This window comes from Aythya marila (genome assembly GCF_965140915.1).
Source record: "Aythya marila genome assembly, chromosome: 17".
In the NCBI taxonomy this organism is placed as follows: domain Eukaryota; kingdom Metazoa; phylum Chordata; class Aves; order Anseriformes; family Anatidae; genus Aythya; species Aythya marila.
The window spans coordinates 3,175,002-3,193,786 of record NC_139058.1 but is presented as its reverse complement, the minus strand read 5'-3'; the positions used below and the strand labels follow the sequence as shown (position 1 = coordinate 3,193,786).

At 42.5% G+C, this 18,785-nt stretch overlaps 1 protein-coding gene across 1 annotated transcript; it reads left to right on the top strand.

Moving 5' to 3' along the window:
- The first annotated feature begins 3,626 nt into the window (after positions 1-3,626).
- Positions 3,627-18,785, top strand: VPS37B (VPS37B subunit of ESCRT-I). The gene is made up of 4 exons (XM_082774174.1): positions 3,627-3,760; positions 12,436-12,607; positions 13,238-13,320; positions 14,467-18,785. Exons 1-4 carry the CDS (start codon positions 3,656-3,658, stop codon positions 14,962-14,964), a joined length of 858 nt encoding a protein of 285 aa, XP_082630300.1. The 5' UTR covers positions 3,627-3,655; the 3' UTR covers positions 14,965-18,785.

The window sequence follows — 18,785 nt, the reverse complement described above, 5'->3', positions numbered from 1 at the left end:
AATGAAAGCAATACTAACAGCAGAACTGCTGTTTCTCCGCCAGGAGGCTGGATATAAAGTTCATTTCACGTGTGAAGGAATCTAAACTGTGAAATCTGGACAGAAGCGTGGACTTCGATGAGGAAATGAAATTGCAAAGAAGCCTAAAAACTTATCTACCTATTGAGCAACCAGACTAAAACGGGTTAATAACCTCCGAAGATTAGACTTGCAAATTCAGTCTCTACGTAACCAACCAGTTTGTCCAGGAAAAGAAAAGAAGTTGTGAAGGTGACTTGCAAAATATGTCTAAATCTAATAAATATGCATGGACGCAGTGCTGTTGACTGTAAAGGGATATGAGGTGACAGAAGGAAATCCAGGCTCAGGTTTAAAAAATTAAAAATAAAAAACAACAACTAACATTTAATTTCAACTGGGCTGGATGCCAGTTCTCCCCATGACTGTGGCTTGACTTCTTATTCACCACGACACAGCTTCTACTGTAGTCCTCCCAGAGTTTTTGTTCTACTTCTCCTTTAATAAGAAATCCTGGCTTCTGTACTTTGCCTGCTTACATTTTTAACATTCATGAGTACTGTCACCTTTCAAAAGGATTTTAGCAAAGGTAAAGAAGAACCAGGGCTTGGCAGCTGATAAATCTCTAACTGCAGCATTGCAATATTTGATAATCCCTGTAGCCTAAAATCCTAGTTTATCTGCTATTCTTCACGTTCTGTCGAAGTGATGTGCTGTCACAAAACCTTAATCTTTCGTGAAGACTGCTGAATGGAAAGGCACCTTCCAACCTATCCAAGTAGAATATGTAATTATACAAAAGCAGCTGACCCCTATTTTGTCTCTCAACCTCAGTTGTTTTTCTGGCCAAACTCGAATTCTCAATCACATGCAGATTCTGTTCAGAGTACTAAAAAGCAGACCAGATGTTTAATATTGACACTCCTCCCCAACACCTCAGAATGCAAATTTATCTACATGGGGAGAAAAAGTATTTTCAATATATGTTGTACTTGAGCACAAATGAGTTTTGTTTTCCCTGTGCATTTTCTGAGGACTTCATTGTTTTTCATTATATGGCTTCTAACTAATTAAATATTGTTTACCATTGGCAAATTCAAATAATCCATTCCTTGATGTCTACAGCAGTACAATTCCAAGAACAACCCTATGCAAAATAAACAAGAACAAATTATATAATTACATAGAAGATCCCCTGAGAAGGTCACTGTAATATAGAATCACCTTTCCCATCAGCATATTGACAATACAGTGATGATAATACTGTAGTGCCCTTCACCTGAGATATTCACCCACAGTACCTCCACAAGCATTATTCACTGTTAACTATTCCTCTCCACTCTCTGCATGGGTCCGAGTGGTTATTTTGATTTTTTCCTTTTAAGCAAAAGGCCCTGTGGTTGAGGGAAGCTGAGAACTCCACTCAGGATCACACGAAGAGGCAGTGGTGAAACTAGATTTACAACATGAAGCTGAGTCAGACTCTTCTAAACCACGCTCCCCCCATACCAATTATCTTGCTATGCTATGAAGTTAGAATCACTAATGTTCTTTAGAAGAAGGGGCTTCTTTTAATCCCTCAGCCAATTCCTCTGTTTATATGTGTGTGTCTGCACATACGTGTACATGCTTGCATGCATGTAGAGATTTAAAGACTGGTTCAACACCAGGCTACAACTCTTTTTGATGGGTGTATGCAAATATGGCATGCGATAGCGTGTTGACATGGCAGCTATCTGCTGGTTTTAAATAACAAGGTCAGGCTGTAGTGGCCCTGAAAAGCCATGTCACAGCCAAGGGGTACAGCTGCTTACTCATCTTAGCTCCGAGCAGAGCACCCCCACAAGGAGGAGTTTGGCACATAGCTCAGCAATACGCAGGCATGTTGACGTGGAAGAGCAGACACATGCCCATATCGCTAATCATGTTCTCCCCACCCTAAGCAAGCTCAGCTGCCGGATGCTTTGACCTCTCTTACCTGCCTCTAGCACTCAGCTCACAGAAGCCCTGCACTGAACAGCCAGAAGGCCAGGAAGCCTTCTGCTGGCAGTGTGTTACTGTCAGGCTTTGCGACCTGTGAGGTGACAGAGAGGGTTTTTGGGGGAGATGGAGAGCTGAGTTTAGTTGTAGGACAAAAAGAAACAATCACAATGGTGCTGTCTTTGTTCAGGTCTGCCAGGAAGTACTGGGTCACTTCCTGAACGTGACTAATGTCATTATGTTTGAGTAGGATTACATCAGAAATTGATTCAGTTCACCGCATTGATTTTTTTGTTTTCTTTCTTCAGAATGATCAAAAAAGCCAAATACAAAGGGTAAGGACCCCATGGCCATTTCCTACCCTGTTCCTTTGGCTCACATGCTTATCCTGGTTCTCCCTCCAGTTACACACTGGGAAATGGGCGCACCCACGCCCACAATCAGCTACGAAAGCAGGCCAGAAGGTGGTGTGTGCCTAGAGATGCATACAGCCCAGGCTATGCTAACACGATTAATTATTTCCAGGCGTAATTGTATGTATCATCTATGCTCCAGCATCAGCAGTAATTGGAGAGCTACTGCTCCAAAGTGTTATCACAAAGTACATAGCAAAATGTCGACGATGTAGATATATTTGCAAGTGTACTTAACGGATATAAATCAGAAACAAACCAAATTGAGCCATGATATTTTAATTGATGCTTCTTAATGTAAAACTTGCAGGTTTTATTTCAAAATTGTTCAAATTCACTATAAAATACATCGTGAAAGAAAGATCATTTCTTGACCTTTATGCTTGATGAAGAAAGTGCCTATGATGGACAAAAGGAATAGCACTGAAGCTTAGCAAGATGAGATTTTTAGCTATTTTAAGCGTAAATAGGTATTCGGCCTAGACTTGAGAACAATAACGCAAACACTCTTTTGCGATTTGCTGTGGCCAACTCCCTACCAGGTGAGGAAGTGAGAATTAAATAATTCTCCTGGTTTTCCTTCCTCATTTACAGATGCAGCTACACACAAAAAAGGAGAACGAGGATACCCACAGCAGCACCGTCACGTCATGACAGAGCTCAGGACATGGACTCGCGGGGTGCTTTGAGCTGGTCAGAGGCCAGTCAGAGCTGGTCGGTGCCCACCAAATGGACGCTCCAAGCCCTGACACCTCAGCCAGCCCCACAGCCCCTGCGGTCAGGCAGCACCGAGGGGCTCTGAGGACGGATACTCGGCACCTTGAGGGAAGCCCACCCACCCCTCCGCACCCTGGGGCACCCCCCCCACCACTCCAGCCCCTTCTCCTGCCCCGCTGCCCCCATCTCAGCCCTGGGAGGCCGAAAGCAGCGACCCTCATCACCTCCATCCTGCCCCCCCCCCCACCATCCCCTATGGCACCGCCTCAGCGCCCCCCGCCCCGCCGCGTCCCGCCCCCTCCTCCTCCCGCCCCGCCCCTCCCAGCAGGGGGCGCCGCGGGCGGGGCGGGGCCGGGCCGGGCCACCGGGGCCGCGCCACTTCCGGGCGGTGGCGGGAACGGGAGAGGGACCGGGGGGGGGGGGTGAAACCGGGACCGGGACCGGGCTGCGCTTGGGGCTTTTGGGGGGTGGGTGGGGGGGGGGGGAGAGAAAAAAAAACAACGGGCCGGGGCCGGGCCGGGCCCGCCATGGCGGTGGACGCGCGGCGGCTGGAGGCGCTGAGCCTGCAGGAGCTGAGCGCGCTGCTGGACGACGAGGAGCGGCTGCAGGACATGGCCCGCGAGATGGAGGAGGTGAGCGGGGACCCCCGCCACGCCGCTCGGTGGCCGGGGGGTGCCGGTGACTTTCAGCCCCCCCCCCCCTCGCCGCAGGTGGCTCCGTGCCACGGCTCCCCCCCCGTGCCCCTCCGTCCCTTCCCGTGCCCCTCGGACACCCCCAGCCCCGTCCCGGTGTCCCCCGGTTCCCCCGGTCCCCCCCCTCCAGCCCTGTCCCGATGTCCCCGGTGTCCCCCCGGTGTCCCCCCGGTGTCCCCCTGGTCCCTCCCGGTCCCCCCGCCCTTTGTCTGCCGCCCCCCCGATTCCCGTTGCTCCCCCCGATCCCGAGCCCGGCTGTCGGAGGAAGGGGCCTGGCAGCACTGAAATCGCTCATTTTGGGCTAAATTAGGGAGAAGCGGACGGTATCGTGTTTATTTTTTATTATATATGTTTTTTCCCATTAACACATTCCTCGTTTTGTGGCCGAACCCCGATGATGGGGGGCGGGGGGGGGTCTTGGGGTGAAGCCGGTCCCGGTCGTGCTCTTGAGCTCAGGGTGATTTTAAGTCAAAAAGAGGCAAAAATGAGGAGGCTGTCAGCCTTCTTGAGGCTTTTTGTACTCGTTTGGAGCCTCTTTGTCAGCCCTAAAAGCATGGGTTCAGGTCTGGGCTTGCTGAGACCGAATAGAAGAAGTGTTTTTTGGGGTCCTCGCTGTTGCTGGTCCCCCTCCTATGGGGTTTTTAGGTGCCGGTGGGTGAGCGTGGGGCAGTGCTGGGAGCAGCCTCCCCCAGCTTTGTGCTCCACCAAACGCCCCAAAAAGGCTCCGAGCAGTCAGCTGACGGCAAGTAAGATGGATCCGCTGCTGATGAGAACATTTTTTTTGAAAGAAGCAAGCGTGCTGTATTTCCCAGGATCTGGTGTTACTGCTTTTGTTTTAAATCAGAGGACCAAAGTCCCAGGGGAAACAAACAAACAAAATGGCTTAGCTGATTAAAAAGCCTCATCTGTTGAGTAAGGTCCCTTTTTGTTGCTTTTCCTGGAAGTACGATTCCTGCCCTTCTGGTACTTCCAAGGAAGTCATTCGGGATCACCGCAGCGTTAAAGTATCACAGACAACGGAGGGGCCCTCTGAGGGTCGAGGCTGGCAGCGAGGAGTCCTGGGAAGCTGCTTTTTGCTTTTTTTTTGTGCAGTGTTTGTCTCTTAAACTTTGTGTAAATAGATTTACGAGACAGGGTTGGGCGTATTAGCTTTCTGTACGAGTTTTTATGTTGAGGACTTAAGAAACCGTTGAAGAAATAGATGCCGCTGTGGAAAGTAAAATGTGAAAAGATCTTGGAGACCCCAGCGGCTTACTGGGAGGCAGGAGAACCCTTCCGTGGCAAGACTGAGGATTTAAGGAAAGCCAGCGGGTCATAACGGGCTTAACTTGGTGCAGATAGGAACGGGTGCAGTGCTGCTGATTGCAGCGTGACCTCTGGCAAGGTACAGTGCTAGGTGGGCTGGCCCAGCCAGCCTCTTGTTTTCGGTCAATGCAGACTTCAGACTGTGGGTCAGAAGTGACAAAAAAACCTCTTGACCTTCGTGGCAAAGCTTGTCTCTCTCTGCGGGATTACACCGTCTTCTCGATCTGACCCTCCGGTTTCCCTCTTTAGTTGGCAACAGAAGGCTTTTAAATTGTAGAGTAAAGTTCTCCGGGCCCGAGGGAATATTTTGTGGTGTTAGGAAAGTGTGGCTAGGTTTGAAGGTATTTGAGCTGTGTGGAAATAGGGCTATACTACTGTCGGGTGTAATCCTTGTTTATTGTGCATGGAGGCTTTTACCAGAGTGTGTTCAACTCAGAAGCATTTACCTATCCTGGAATTGCTTGAATACTTCCTCATTTTGTTACTGCCTTCACTGAATTGTTTACTCCTTGGGTATGTGCTGCTGGCTCCTGATTTTTCACAATGAAGTATGTGGCAGGAAGAGGGAGAGAGGGAAATCCTGAACGTTAAGGGGAAGCCATGGTAACTTCACTGCTGCTTGTGTAGGTATTTGGTTTGCAGTCTGGATGTATCTAGGTTGTAGCGTTATTCCAAAGTCCTTAAATTAGTAATTTTATTGGGGCATGCCAATTAAATCATGTTTTCTGAGTCACTTCTCTGAGGTCACTCGTATTTTCAGTGGCAAAATTGGCTAAAGCTGATTATCCCATAATTGAAAAAACCTTTGTACTCGTCGTTGCGAGGGAAACCCAGCTCAGAAAAACAATGTTTTGTTCACAGAGAGAAGGGATTGGAAAACCACTTGGCTTTCTTGCTAATAGCTAAAAATAGGCTCCTTCCAGCCCCGAAGGGAATGTGTTCCTGTGCAGCACTTGAGCAGGATTTGTATATGTCATCCTGGGGGTGTAGGCATATATATATATATATATAAATACATATATATATCTGCGTGTGTGTGCTTGTGTGCAGATATATTTCACCGGGGTAATGTGCTTAGGCAGTGTCCTTCATGCTGTAACCCCAGGTGTGTAAAAACATGGCATCAAAGAGCTAAGCTGCTTTTTTTTCTGTCTGCAAGGTTGTTTTTGAAGCCTCTGGGCTTTTAGCGCTTGAACAACGAACATCTTGTCTGGTAGAAAGAGGAAGGAAGCCAATTGTCTGGTACTCCTCGTCTTTTGAAATCGAGGAGGTTTTTTGATAATCCTTTGAGGTTAATTTCTGTAGTACATCGATGGTATTCATCTTCACGAAATAAAAGTACATTGTTTGTAAAAGTCAATCTCAGAATGTTAATTCTAAACAGCATAGGTGAGTCTGTGGTGGGATACTGGTGGTAGCTCGATGAATTTCTCTGGTGAGAATTGGCCGTCTCGTGACCCGTACTAGGACTTTGCTTTTAACAGTGCAGCATTGTGTTACTGAACGCTCCATGTCCCCTGCCAAAATTATTTGCTTTTCAACACCTTAATCGTATGAAGTGAAGTCGTCAGAAATGCATCGCCTTCCTCTTGTTCCAGCATTTCGGAATTTGCTGGCAGGCATGGAAAGGGTTTTTGAGTGTAGCCCTTTTCTCAAAAGCTGTTTGAAAAGATCGGGCAGTCTGCAGAAAGTCCAAGTTCAAAGGATGTGAATGCATGCCCAGATTTCTTGGATTCCTTATCCTGTCCTAAAACCACATGGTGTGAGTGGTTATGTTCCTGTTTGCCAAACATGAAATTTAGCTACAAAGTCAAGAATTAGACTTGGTGACAACTATAGGATTTTCTTTTCCAGCTAAGCACGGAATGAATAACCTGCCTGTGTCTGCTGGGCACAAACTGCAGTTCTGGGCAGCAGGAGTAAACATTTAGGAATTGCAACTTTACCTTTTAGCCTCTATTTTCTCATTTTTAAGCTAGTACTTGCATAATCAGACCTAAATTTAGCAAATCTATTTATTTTGGAATATGTCTTAATATTTATTACCAAACAGATGCCATTAGAGGGTGCGTTATCGTTCACCAGTACTTGATGAAAAGCATTCCTAAATCTTCTGTAAAAGACGTCTTTATTCTCCTCCTCTGCACCTGTTGGCTCCTATTTCAAGGGTTAATTTGTCACTCCAACTGTGCATAGTTATAATTCTGCAGTGTGACAGCGCATTGGAATCCTAAATTACAAGTATGTAATTCAAGTGAAAGAGAGAGTTTGAGTGTTTGTTTTATTTGTAGCTCCTCGAGAGACTTTTTCTTGAAAGTACCAGTGGACTTCTTGTCCTGACGCCTGCCAAAGCCAGCCTGTAATTACAGCAGCACTGGGTGCACTTTGTGGCTCCTTGGGGTTTCAGTTGCTCGGACGGTGGCAGAAGGACCTGGTCTGGACGTGTTCTACTGGGAACGTGCCTTAGGTCAACAGGAGGGATGCTTCTCAGAGTCATTTTGAACAAACCACTCTTAGGGCAAACATTTATTTTGGAATTAATGGTAAACAGTAAAAATGTTGCTAAGCTAGTCCTAGTACTTGCTCGTATTTTAACTTTGTCCAGCACTTTTCTTCACTTTAAAAGTGGGATGAAACAAAGCTGCAGTTCAGGAGATCAGTGGGATTTCCATTCCCAAAGCAGTTGCTGCTGCCTGTTCTTACAAGTGCTTATTAAGTAAATCCTCGAGTAAAACCACTCAAATTATGTCTCTTAAAGAAACTATTTAAGCATCTTAAGTTTTGAATAACTTCATAATCCCTGATTTTGTCTTTAACTTCCATGTGTATGTGACTTCATTGCCTTGCCTTGCCCACAGTTTGGTTTAGAGCTCAGTGCTGAGCAATCCCTCTGCCATCAAAATCCCATTGTAAGTAGCTCCGTGTCGTCCTGTTTGTCCCATTCAGAATTCATAGCAAGGCCTTGATAGTTAAAAGGAAAACAATTGGGGGGGAAAAAAAAAAGCACATTCTACTTTAATATCGCCCTGTCTCATTATGTCTCATCATTCTGGCTGGTATTTTTCATCTGTTTTCAGATTCAGGTTTCCTGCACACAACCTCAACAGTCGTCTTAGCAATTCTGCTCGAGTTGCGTGCTCTGAGCTTATTTCTGTTGGTAACTTATTTTCCCTCTACTTCCATTAGGCAGGCGAACATCCAATGCAGTAGCAGTTCCCTATTAATACAATTTTTTGTTGCAGAGCAGATCTGACAACAAAATAACTTGGTTTGGATTTATTCCTTCCTTGTTCTGTTATAGCTATTGAATGGATGCTGAAAGCGTGCTTTGTGCAGTGTTGGTACTCTTAGCAGACGGGTCACGCTATGCTGTATCTTTGACCCTTGGATGATTGTGCAATTTATTTATTTATTTTTGGTTTTAAATCAGGCAACATTTTTTAAAGCTTTTCTTTAGGGCTTTTTAGGCTAATTTAACTGTTTGCTTTTCTGAGTCCTTGAATTCTAAATGTCGTGGAACAGTTGCAGAAAAGTTTATGGCACTGAATTTACATCTGTGCCAGAGATTATTCTGGTTTGTAAAATTGTCGTAGTATTCAGTTTGCATTGGCTTGGGTTTATATTAGTTCTATTTGTTAGGAATTAGAATTTACTCCCTCCCCAAACTTCTTTCGGTGAAATGAAGCATTAAAATGTCCCAAATAGGTGAATGGGTCTTTATCTTTGTTTTGGAAAGAAGTTCTTCTTAAGTTTACCTTGTAATTGAAGAGTTAATTCTTTGCATGGTTTTGAGTTTCTCAAAAACATTCAATATGAGTTTCTCATCTGTTTAACTGCCCATTTGTCAAAAAGAAATTTGGCACAGAGACTAAAGCTGAAAGCAAAGACTTCAAGATTAACATTGATCATTAAATATGAATTGTGTTTTTTGTTCAATTTCTTAGAAAAATGTGCCCTTCTTAGAAGTGCTACAATACGGGAGAAGTTGAGTCATTAGGGCTTGTGTAATTTCAAGCACTGTAACTTACAATGCGATTAAGAATAGCTCAGCTTTTTGTCATCTTTAAAAACATATTTGTAAGACTTCCAGTTAAGTACAGGCTAGTCTGTAGTCGCTAGACATCAGGTGGCAAGGTCAGGAAAGGGTGTCACTGCGTCAGATGTAGGTGGGTTACCTGTGCTTGTCTGCCATCAAACCAGGTAACTCTGACTTTGCAAGTGCTGTTGTAATATTCATTTGTTTCTTACACCTACGAGACAAGTATATCCTATTATGATGATGTTTATTCATCTTGCACATTCATAGTGATTCAGAAGTGAAGTTCTTCAGAAAGTCATTGTAGAAAGCTAGGTGTTTGTCTCCTTGTTCATATCTGTAGCCCTGCTGCACGCTATGTACGTGGTTAAGTACATTATGGTACCTAAGGAGGAGAGTTATTTAAAAAGTAGCCGAAGTTTTATATCACTTAAAGAAGCCTTTTCTCTTATTCTGCCTGTTTACCTGGAGCTCTTCTCTTCCTTATTACATACATGATTTGAGTAATGCCCTTTCCCAGAGATTTGTACTCTTGAAATGTTTATAGATTTGCGTATCTTTCATTCCCCTGTTTTTACTTCTCTAGAAAAAATGTACATAACATGTTCTTCGTCCTGATGAAAGATCAAAGTCCGCTCATAAAACTGGTCTTCCCAGCCTGACTGCACAACTACTTTGAAATGAGAACATCAGCCCTACAAGCAGTGAAAATGTGATCACCAGACCGAATTTAAGTCACTTGAAGGAAGTAGTTTGCTCGTTAAAATGGTGAAAGAGGAGAGGCATCAGAAAGCATAAATCTGTTTGCACGCAATCTTCTTTGGCTGGCAGTTCACAAGGCAGCCAGTTAACAAAACTTGTGGTGATGGCAGGTAATTTGGTAAGAAGCTGGATGTCAGTAATTAAGCTGTTAAATAGCGTGTACTTGGTTTCCATTCATTATTGTTTGGAAAAAATGTAAAACAAGGACTTCAGCTTACTAAAATTGAGTCTAACTGCGTTGGATCATAAGAGAACAAACAAATGGAAGCAACGAGTTTAATTTAAATTATTTTGCATTGGAATCAAAAGTGAGAAGAGAGGATTTTCTTTTTATTCTTGGAAAGTATTCAAGTTGAACACAAGCATAGGGTTGGAAGCTTGTTTAGGCTCGATGTGAGAATCTTGAGAAGCCAAAACAGTATTACAAATAGTTCCTCCCATTTGTACAGCTTGGAATAGACTTTTATTTTGATTGATGCACAGTTTAGGACTCAGCATTATCCTTGACTTGATGATATTTTTTTGAGTGGTTTAGCAAGAACAGCGCAAAAAAGTAAAGCTTGGGTATTTGAGGAACAGTATCTTGGGATGTATTTAAGTATTAAATATGTATTTAAGCAATGCTGAGTCAAATTTGAAGTTAGCAGGTTGAAGCAGTGTATAAAAATTTTAAAAGGAAGTAACTGCTTATGAAGACACTGCTGCTATGCTTGGGAGATGTTTCCACCTGTTGCGCATGGCCTTGTGCTCAGACTGTCAGGAACACATGAGTTCTAATCCCCTCCTTTTCAGGGATTTTCAGATTTCCTTTCATTCAGGTTTCTTCTTTTGCCCTTTCAGAGGTGAGCCTCTCCTATGTCCCCCCAGGAGTGTGAAAGGAAGAAAGCACTGTACTCTTCACGCTTGCACTGAAGGTGGGGTAGAAGGGGCACATTAATGTAGGAGGTCACAAGAAGTGCACCAAGCATTTAATTGGTTTTGAAGAAAGTTTAATAGACTCAGTCTGTTGTGCCATGGGAAAATTAGCCCACTTGTTGATTCAGAGTGAAATCAGATCCTTTGCTTTTTCCTCCCTTCTTTTTGATGTCTTTTTTTTTTTTTTTTATTGAATCTAATGTGATGTCCAGAGCAGGCTTCTCTGAACACTTGTCTTTCCCAAAGCTCCTGAAGCCTGTCTTGATAAAATCGTGCATGTGTGAGCAAACTCAGAATCTTGCTGGCAGTGGTTTTATGGGAATTGTCATTTGCTCCTTAAGAACCATGTCTTTGGGCTAGGATATGTTAAGCAGCAGGATTGAGCTGAAACAAGCTTTTGGCATTAATCCAGGTTTGATTTAACATAGTTTGGGAAGAATATTCTGGAGAAGGAGCCATAATGATGCAGTGCTTGTTTGGTTTTTTTTTTTGCATTATAGTAAGATAAAGGATGACACTCTTCTGCAGTCTCCCTGCATCTTATGGGTGGAATTCAAAGGTTTTTAAGAGCAACTGTTGATTTATCTGTCAGTATTCATCATGGGGTGTTAAGGTGAGGTGGGGATGAAGTATCTAGGTTAAGTAACGGGTAGGAATTCATACACAGCATCTTCACGTAGCAGTGTGTGAGTGTAAAACTGATCTTACAAGGCCGTGGCAGCCAACAGGTCAGGCCTCACAAAAACTGGGGACAAGAATTAGAGGAAACTCAGGTGACACAAACTGTGCTCCTCTGCCACCGAGCAGAGATGTCCAAATGGGTGCCCAGGCACTGATTTCCAGTCAGTAACCACTGCAATGGGGTGAAACGGGACTCTTGCAGGCCATTTGATGTGGCAGGAACTCATGTTTTTATCCTGATCCAGCAAAAGCCATTCTGCCTGCAGGGCCCGTCACCAGCTCCACTGCCCCTGTCAGAGGGGAGGGTCCTCTTAGGAGACCTTTCCCACAGCACAAACTCTTCAAATGTTTGGAATAAAAGTAGTTCTTCTCCAAGCTGGAAATAATACTGCTTAATGAGCCATCTGCTACATGTGGGGGTTAAAAATACATGTGGGAAGGTGCCCTCAGGTCAGTGCTAACTCCTGCTTGGAAGCGATGAATTCACGGGTGGTGCTGGCTGAGGGGGGAGAACCGTGCTCGTAGTGGAATCGCTCAGGGGATGTTCTCTGTGTGCAAGCTTGTGTTTGTAGATGTCCCTAACGTGCTGTTTGCAGCATAGGCCTTATTTCTTCTAGTAAAATAGTATATTGCGGAGCAGCAGAAATAGTTTGTGAGGAAAGATTTGGTGTAGGAGAGAGAGTGGAAATGGGTGCAATAGCTGGAGCTGACCATACCCGCCAAAACAGGAGACATTCCCAAATAAAAAATCCCAAAGTATTGTTGTTGTTTGCAGCTTCAATGCAGTAGTACTGGTTTTTGCAGAGAGCTTACTTTTGCTGTTTATGTAGTAGTCTTGAAATTCCCATATTGTCTACATAACCATTAATCTCGCTCAACATCCTCACTGTCACTTCACACACCTTTCTTTTTGCAGGCCCAAAATGTTCAACACAGCAAAGACATGACTCTTGCCAGCAACCGCAGTCTGGCAGAGGACAATCTTCTGTTCCAGCCGAAGTTGGAGTCTTTGAAAGCAAATTTGACTCAAAAATATCAAGAGCTGCAAGTTCTTTTTGAAGCATACCAGATAAAGAAAACAAAACTAGGTAATGTTTTCTGTTGGTTATTATGGTTTGCTCTTTCCTAAGAGAATTTAAATTTGTTGTGCATCTTTTCTTTTTTTTTTTTCACTCATTTTTAGATCTGTGAATTAGGGTATAAAATCAAATCTTATTCTCACATAGTTCTGAAATAGATCATGAACATAATGACTTAAGCGTCTCTTACACCCAGGAACATGCACTACTGATTCTTTCAATTACTGATATGGTTACGTAGCTATTGTTTGCTAAATGATCAAATTTGCCCACCTTGCTAAAAAGTAAAACCCAATTTGAATTTCCAGTGATTAGTCATAAATCAAACAACCTTGTATTTAATGTTCTCATCTAATACTGAATTATGAAGTATTGTGCATCTGATGCTACACTTGCTGAAGTGCTTTTTTCGTTATTATACATTATAATTTCTGTTTGTAGCACCGTGACTATATAACTAACTACTTAAATGTCGTATTGTCTCACTGTAGTCTGACAGTCATCCTGTCTAGATCAGTAGAGTATGCTGTTTATACAGATGTGCCTGAGAAGATTTTTATGCTTGATGATACTTTATAGCTTCGGTTAAAAGTCACTTACAAACAGCTGTCACTTACTCTTGTTTTCATGCCGTTACAGACAGACAATCCAGTAATGCTTCACTGGAAACACTGCTAGCACTCCTTCAGACAGAGGGGGCTAAGATTGAGGAAGACACAGAGGTAATGACAGTACACTTCAATTCTGCCACTTTATACCCATTAGTGAAGACTTGGGGTAGCTGAAGTATATAATACCGTTGAATATGTAATAAGTAGTCTAAAGGGATATTTTTAAGTATGTGGTCTGGTCTTTGAACTTCCTTAAGCAGTCACTTGATTTCAGTGACACTTTTTTTGAGTAATTGTTTTCTATTCTTAAGGTCTTTGAGGTTTAAGACACAACAGTATTTTTCAGACGAGAAAGCCAAACTCTCTTAGTTCCTTGGCATTGCCTTCAAACTAACAGCATCCAAATGTGGAAATATTTTTAATGGTGTTTGCCTGGTATATGTATTAATCTATTACAAACGTCAATTAGTAACCTAATGAAAAACTGCCTGTGCTGGTCTGTAAGAAGAGAGGGATGACTGCAGCAGTTCTGGTGGAATATTCCATTATGATTTCAATGTACCTGTCTAGGTGCCAACGGTCACTACAAGTGCTTGAAGGGTGGCTTGTTTTTAGAGCAATGGGAGTGTTTAGTTTTGTTAGTGGATTTGCCTGTAGGACGTTCTGTATAACTACATGGTTTGTTAGCATCCAGGAAAAGATCTGCTTATTGGCCTTGTCCTGGGAATGTTTTTTTTGTAATCACAAGTCAAGTTGAATTTCATGATTGTATGTGTGGTCACCTCTCTTGATTATTAAAACATCATTTTCCCAAAGCTTTGCTTTGCCACAAGTAAGCATGAGTATTAAATCTGGTTTAGCAATAATCTACCTCTCAGTACTGAGGCTTGTAGAGTTCTCAGTGTTTCTGTTGGCACTGCAAGCAGTACTAAACCGTAATTCAGCTTAGCTGGCAATCTGGAAAGCTGTTGAGCTTGATTCAGTCCTGCCTCTGATGATCATGGAAATGTTCAGAGACAGATTCAGATGTTCTTACTGCTGTTACTTCAGCATAAATTTCAGCAAAAATGGTATTTAACTCCCACTGCTTCTAAGTAATAACTAATTCAAAATTCTGCTTCGAATTCTTAGTATGCCAGTCATCCTCCATATGCAAGCTGGAAAATCACAGGCAAAATTACCCTATTTTTAGGACGTAAGCCCTTTAGGTTGTCTCAGAGTATGCCGTTTTCTAAAAGATTATTCCATATTTGATAGAATATGGCAGAAAATTTTCTTGATGGTGAAATACCACTGGATTCCTTCATTGACGAGTACCAGAGCAAGCGTAAACTGGCTCACCTGCGACGTGTAAAAATTGAGAAGCTCCAAGAGATGGTGCTGAAGGGACAGAGACTTCCACAGGTTCAGCCGCTGGCTCAGCCGAGAGCACCTGACACAACACCAGCACCTCAAGATTCCTACACTTCGGATGCAAACCCTCCTCCTTCAGCTGTGCCCCGACGAATACCACCCCCTCCGCCTTCAGTCCCAGCAGGACGCTTTCCTACTCCCTTTACTGCAGCCATGAGTTCAGGACCAGCTCTTTCTTATCCAGGTGCTCCGTATCCTCCTCTCCCACCTCGGCCGGGAGCTCAGTCTGCAAGTCAAGTGTCACAGCCAGGATACCCATCTCAGTTCGTACCACCGTATCCTCCAGCTCTTCCCCAAAGACCAGCTCGCTTCCCACCACATCCTGGTTTTATCCTCCAGTGAATATTTTGGTGCGCCTGACTTAATGTATTGGTGCTTATATTTCCTTTTTCTCTCCCTGTCAGAGACTTAATGTAGGCAATGGAAAGCCTCTGTTTTTTGCACAGTGGAGTATAAAATTTGAGCTCTGGCACAGAGGTTTGAAATTGTGTTTAGTAAATGTGATTATTTTTGTTTTCAAATACCAGTGACAGCAAGAACTTTCTAGGAAGGTGATAGGGGCTAAATTTTGTAAATCCATCAAATTGTGAAACAGTGCACAGTGGATTTCCTGACGTTATAAATCTCCGAATTCTTTAGTGATGGTAAATCAGCATCCTTTTCTGTTCTGACGTATTCCTGTTGCAGCTGGATGTGTGTGTGGCAAGTGGGAGCTATTTGTCTCTCTAAAGAATTCTCTACGAGTGCCAGTGTTTGGATGGTAACAGCCATATCTGAGTGCTGGGCGAAGGGTTGGAAGGGACTGCATCAACAGCCTTCACAGTGCGCCCAGACAAGTGGCATTTGTGGCCAGGTGCACAACACTTTCAGAGCTCGCTGAGCTGAAACTGTTGTCAGATAACGTTCTAGGGTTTTTAAACAGTAAAAGTTACAAGAGTTTCAGTTCTACATTTCAGTTGTTACCTTAGATTTTTCACAATAAAAGTATGCACTCTTCCCATTCCTAAATAGTTTGATACTCTGAAAGTCCTGGTCTCTTGAAATTAAACTAAACTGTTTGTAGAGCCAGTTTAGGGTTTTATAGAAATTTTACCAGGAATTTTTATTTCTTTACCTATTAAGATTTTCATATTTTTTTTTTCCACACCTGGGATACAGAAATTAATTTTTTTTATATACCGGTGCTTAGCTTTTGATACCACGTGACTCCAGGAATCCAGGCAGGGTATTTTCTTAATTAAGTGTTGGATTTTCACATCATGTAATTGCCCACAACTTCATTTTGTCCCTCAAACTCCATCTCTTGCTTGGCAGAACTGTTTTTAACTTCTTCATTTCCTTTAGTCTTGCACTTTTTGGCATGCTTATCTATCTGGAATTTTCAGTTAACATTTCTGTGCAGGCAGTCGAAACAGGAAAAAAAAAATTGATCTCCATGGTGGCTGTTTGCCTCTTATATCATCTTTTCTTGACTTTTTATACCACTGTTGCGGGAGGCTGCTTAGGGGAGTTCAGATCTCATTCTCAATATGACTCTAGGCACGTGCTGCTAATCTAATCTAGCATTGGGAGAGGCAAATCTTTAACACTTGCTTGTGCAGAATATGTCCACAAATTCATTATCAATTTTTCATACCCACAAACAACTTTCAACTAATTCATGCTAACTTAAGGAAGACGTGATCCGGAATCTGTCATATCTTCTTCACTATTTTAAAACATTCTTATAATTGTCCTGGAATGCACTACATTGTTTGGAAGTCTGTGCTACGAACAGCTTCAGTCAAAATAGAATATCTGATTATTTTTTTCTTTACATAAGGCCCTTGACTGTCCCTTAATCATTTCCTCTGGAGTGTGGTGGTTGCTAGCAAATACTGATCTGAAATTAATCTCATAACAGGAAGCTCTCTATTCTGAAAATATGGTTATTTGGCTTGTTTTGCCTTCTGAAGACAAAAGGCAGAAGGTTGGTCAGTGTTACTGGCATCTGAACCAATTCCCCAGTGTAAATCTGGAAAGTTTCTGTAGATGGGGGAGTTTGTGAAGCAACATGCATTGGATTTGTTTGCAAAGTGTGTTTTTTCTGTAATCTAGTGATGGTACAGGATGTGTTTTTTAAAATAGTGTAATATCTTTTCTTGGTATTATTTTCTCATTGAAGCATTTGTGTAAGCATGGTTGATTATGACTTGTTTCAAAAAAAAATTTTGCTGTGCTATTAGTGTTGGTATTTGGATGGCAACTGTCGTATCTGAATGCTAAACATAAATCTGCTGTAGAAATGATTTGTGTCCTAGGAAGAATAAAAGTTGGTGGGGGCTACCAGGGTGGTGGTTGAGTATAGAAATTCATACGTTGAGCCTGCTACACAAACTAAAACAATCCCAAATTAGTTTTGCTAACATTTAATAAAAACAACCAGGTATATTTTACACTTATCAAGTGCCAACTTTTTTTCTGAGAGTTGCAAATCCTCAGAAGTGATGGAGGTGATAGATAAGTGTATTGTGAATTTGCACTGCATTTTATGTATCTAACTTTATTGGTATTAGTAGTCCAAAAGTATTTTTACTACTTGTTAAATTTTCTGTCTTTTGGTAACTTTTGTGATAACATGATCTTTCAGGGATACTTTATCTAAAAACAAACTCTTGTGCTAACTAAATACAGACAAAGCTAATGCAGTTTTTCTGTCTGAAAGCAAAACAATGCATTATTGCATATGCATGTGGCTGATGTGCCTTAGGATCACTACCTGTGATTGTAATACTAGGATACTAGCATTTTTATCATTTGAATAGCCATTGTTTAACTCTAATTTAAGGGCTCTTCAAGAGCACTTTCTTTATAATAAAAAAATGGAAAAAAAAAAATCTCACCCTCATACTTTAGAATCGAGAAAGGCTGTATCTGCTATTTGTGAGCGTATAGTTGCCTTCACTGATGGGTTAGTTTGAACATAGGTGATACAACTAATGTGATGTTTCAGTTATAGCAGTCCCGTAACTGAAATCCAGCTGCTCATGGAAAATGTTTTTGCCATTAATTGTGTGTGTGTGCGCACAAACTGTAAATACGTACTTGACTGCTGGTAATGTTTAAGGGTATAGGAGAAAGATGACTGTGGAAAGCTGTTTAAATCCTTTCAGAAAAAAAAAATGTTACAGAACACTAATCTGAATGAGTTGGGCAAGAGCTGTGTCAGTGCTTTGAACCATTGCCCTTTGACAGCTTCTCCTGTTCTGTTATAGTTAATAAATTCTGCTATGGCTAGGATGTTTAGAATTGTACTAATTTGCACTGTTTATAAGATAGTGAGATTAAAATGCCATAGGCAAGCCGAGACTTGAGATGGGGTAGCTCAGTGTGCTTGCCAAAATATATTTTATGTTGTCTTGAGGATTTTTCATGTCTGCTGCAAATAGCATATACTTCCCCAAAGCAATTGGAGCGGAGAAAAATCTTTTAAACTTGATGTGTAACACGGCTTTAGAGTGTTGGTAGGGTTGAAAATGCTCTCTGAAAATGATGGCGTTACGTTTGCCAGTCTTTTGTACGCAGATTTTGTAAGTTATGACTAATTCAGTTGTGTGTGGTTAGGGTTGTTGGGGTTTTTTTTGGAATGATGGTCAGCATTGAATGGGTCTAACTCTAGGATGAGTTTTGCTGCACCTCAGTGCTGTCTCTTGGAGGAAGCGGAGTCAGTTGTTCCGACACAGCTGATCCACACGGGTTGCGGTTGTACCGTGACCCTGGAGGGACTCTTTAGGATACAAGCTCTGATGCAGTTCCAGGAGGCAGGGCCCTGGGCACAGTCCAGTCGTGGGTGGCCGTTTTGTTTAGTGCTCCCACTTCATAACCTCAGTCTCCACCTCTTGTGGATGTTTCTGCCCTCTCAAACTGGAATAGTGAATTAGACGTAGAGCTCCAGCTGACAATTCCTCGAGCCTGAACACAGAGCTACTTGGCAAACGTTGAGTTCAGAGGAGGTAGAGTCGTCCTGCACCTGAATGGTTTCTTTGTGTAATGCTGGACAGTTGAATAAAGGGGCAATTTTATATGCCTAGCAAGTTGTGAAATGTACAGTGGATTTGTTTGCATAATAAGTCTTTCTGTAATCTACTGTGGTCTGATTTTAAATAAAATATCATATCTCTTGG

What these genes read in the sequence shown, in the direction of transcription:
- VPS37B (XM_082774174.1), top strand. Translation starts at nt 3,656, where the DNA reads ATGGCGGTGGACGCGCGGCGGCTGGAGGCGCTGAGCCTGCAGGAGCTG. An exon ending in GATAAAGAAAACAAAACTAG is followed by an intron (nt 12,608 to 13,237) that starts GTAATGTTTTCT and finishes ATGCCGTTACAG; the next exon opens with ACAGACAATCCAGTAATGCT. An exon ending in AGATTGAGGAAGACACAGAG is followed by an intron (nt 13,321 to 14,466) that starts GTAATGACAGTA and finishes CATATTTGATAG; the next exon opens with AATATGGCAGAAAATTTTCT.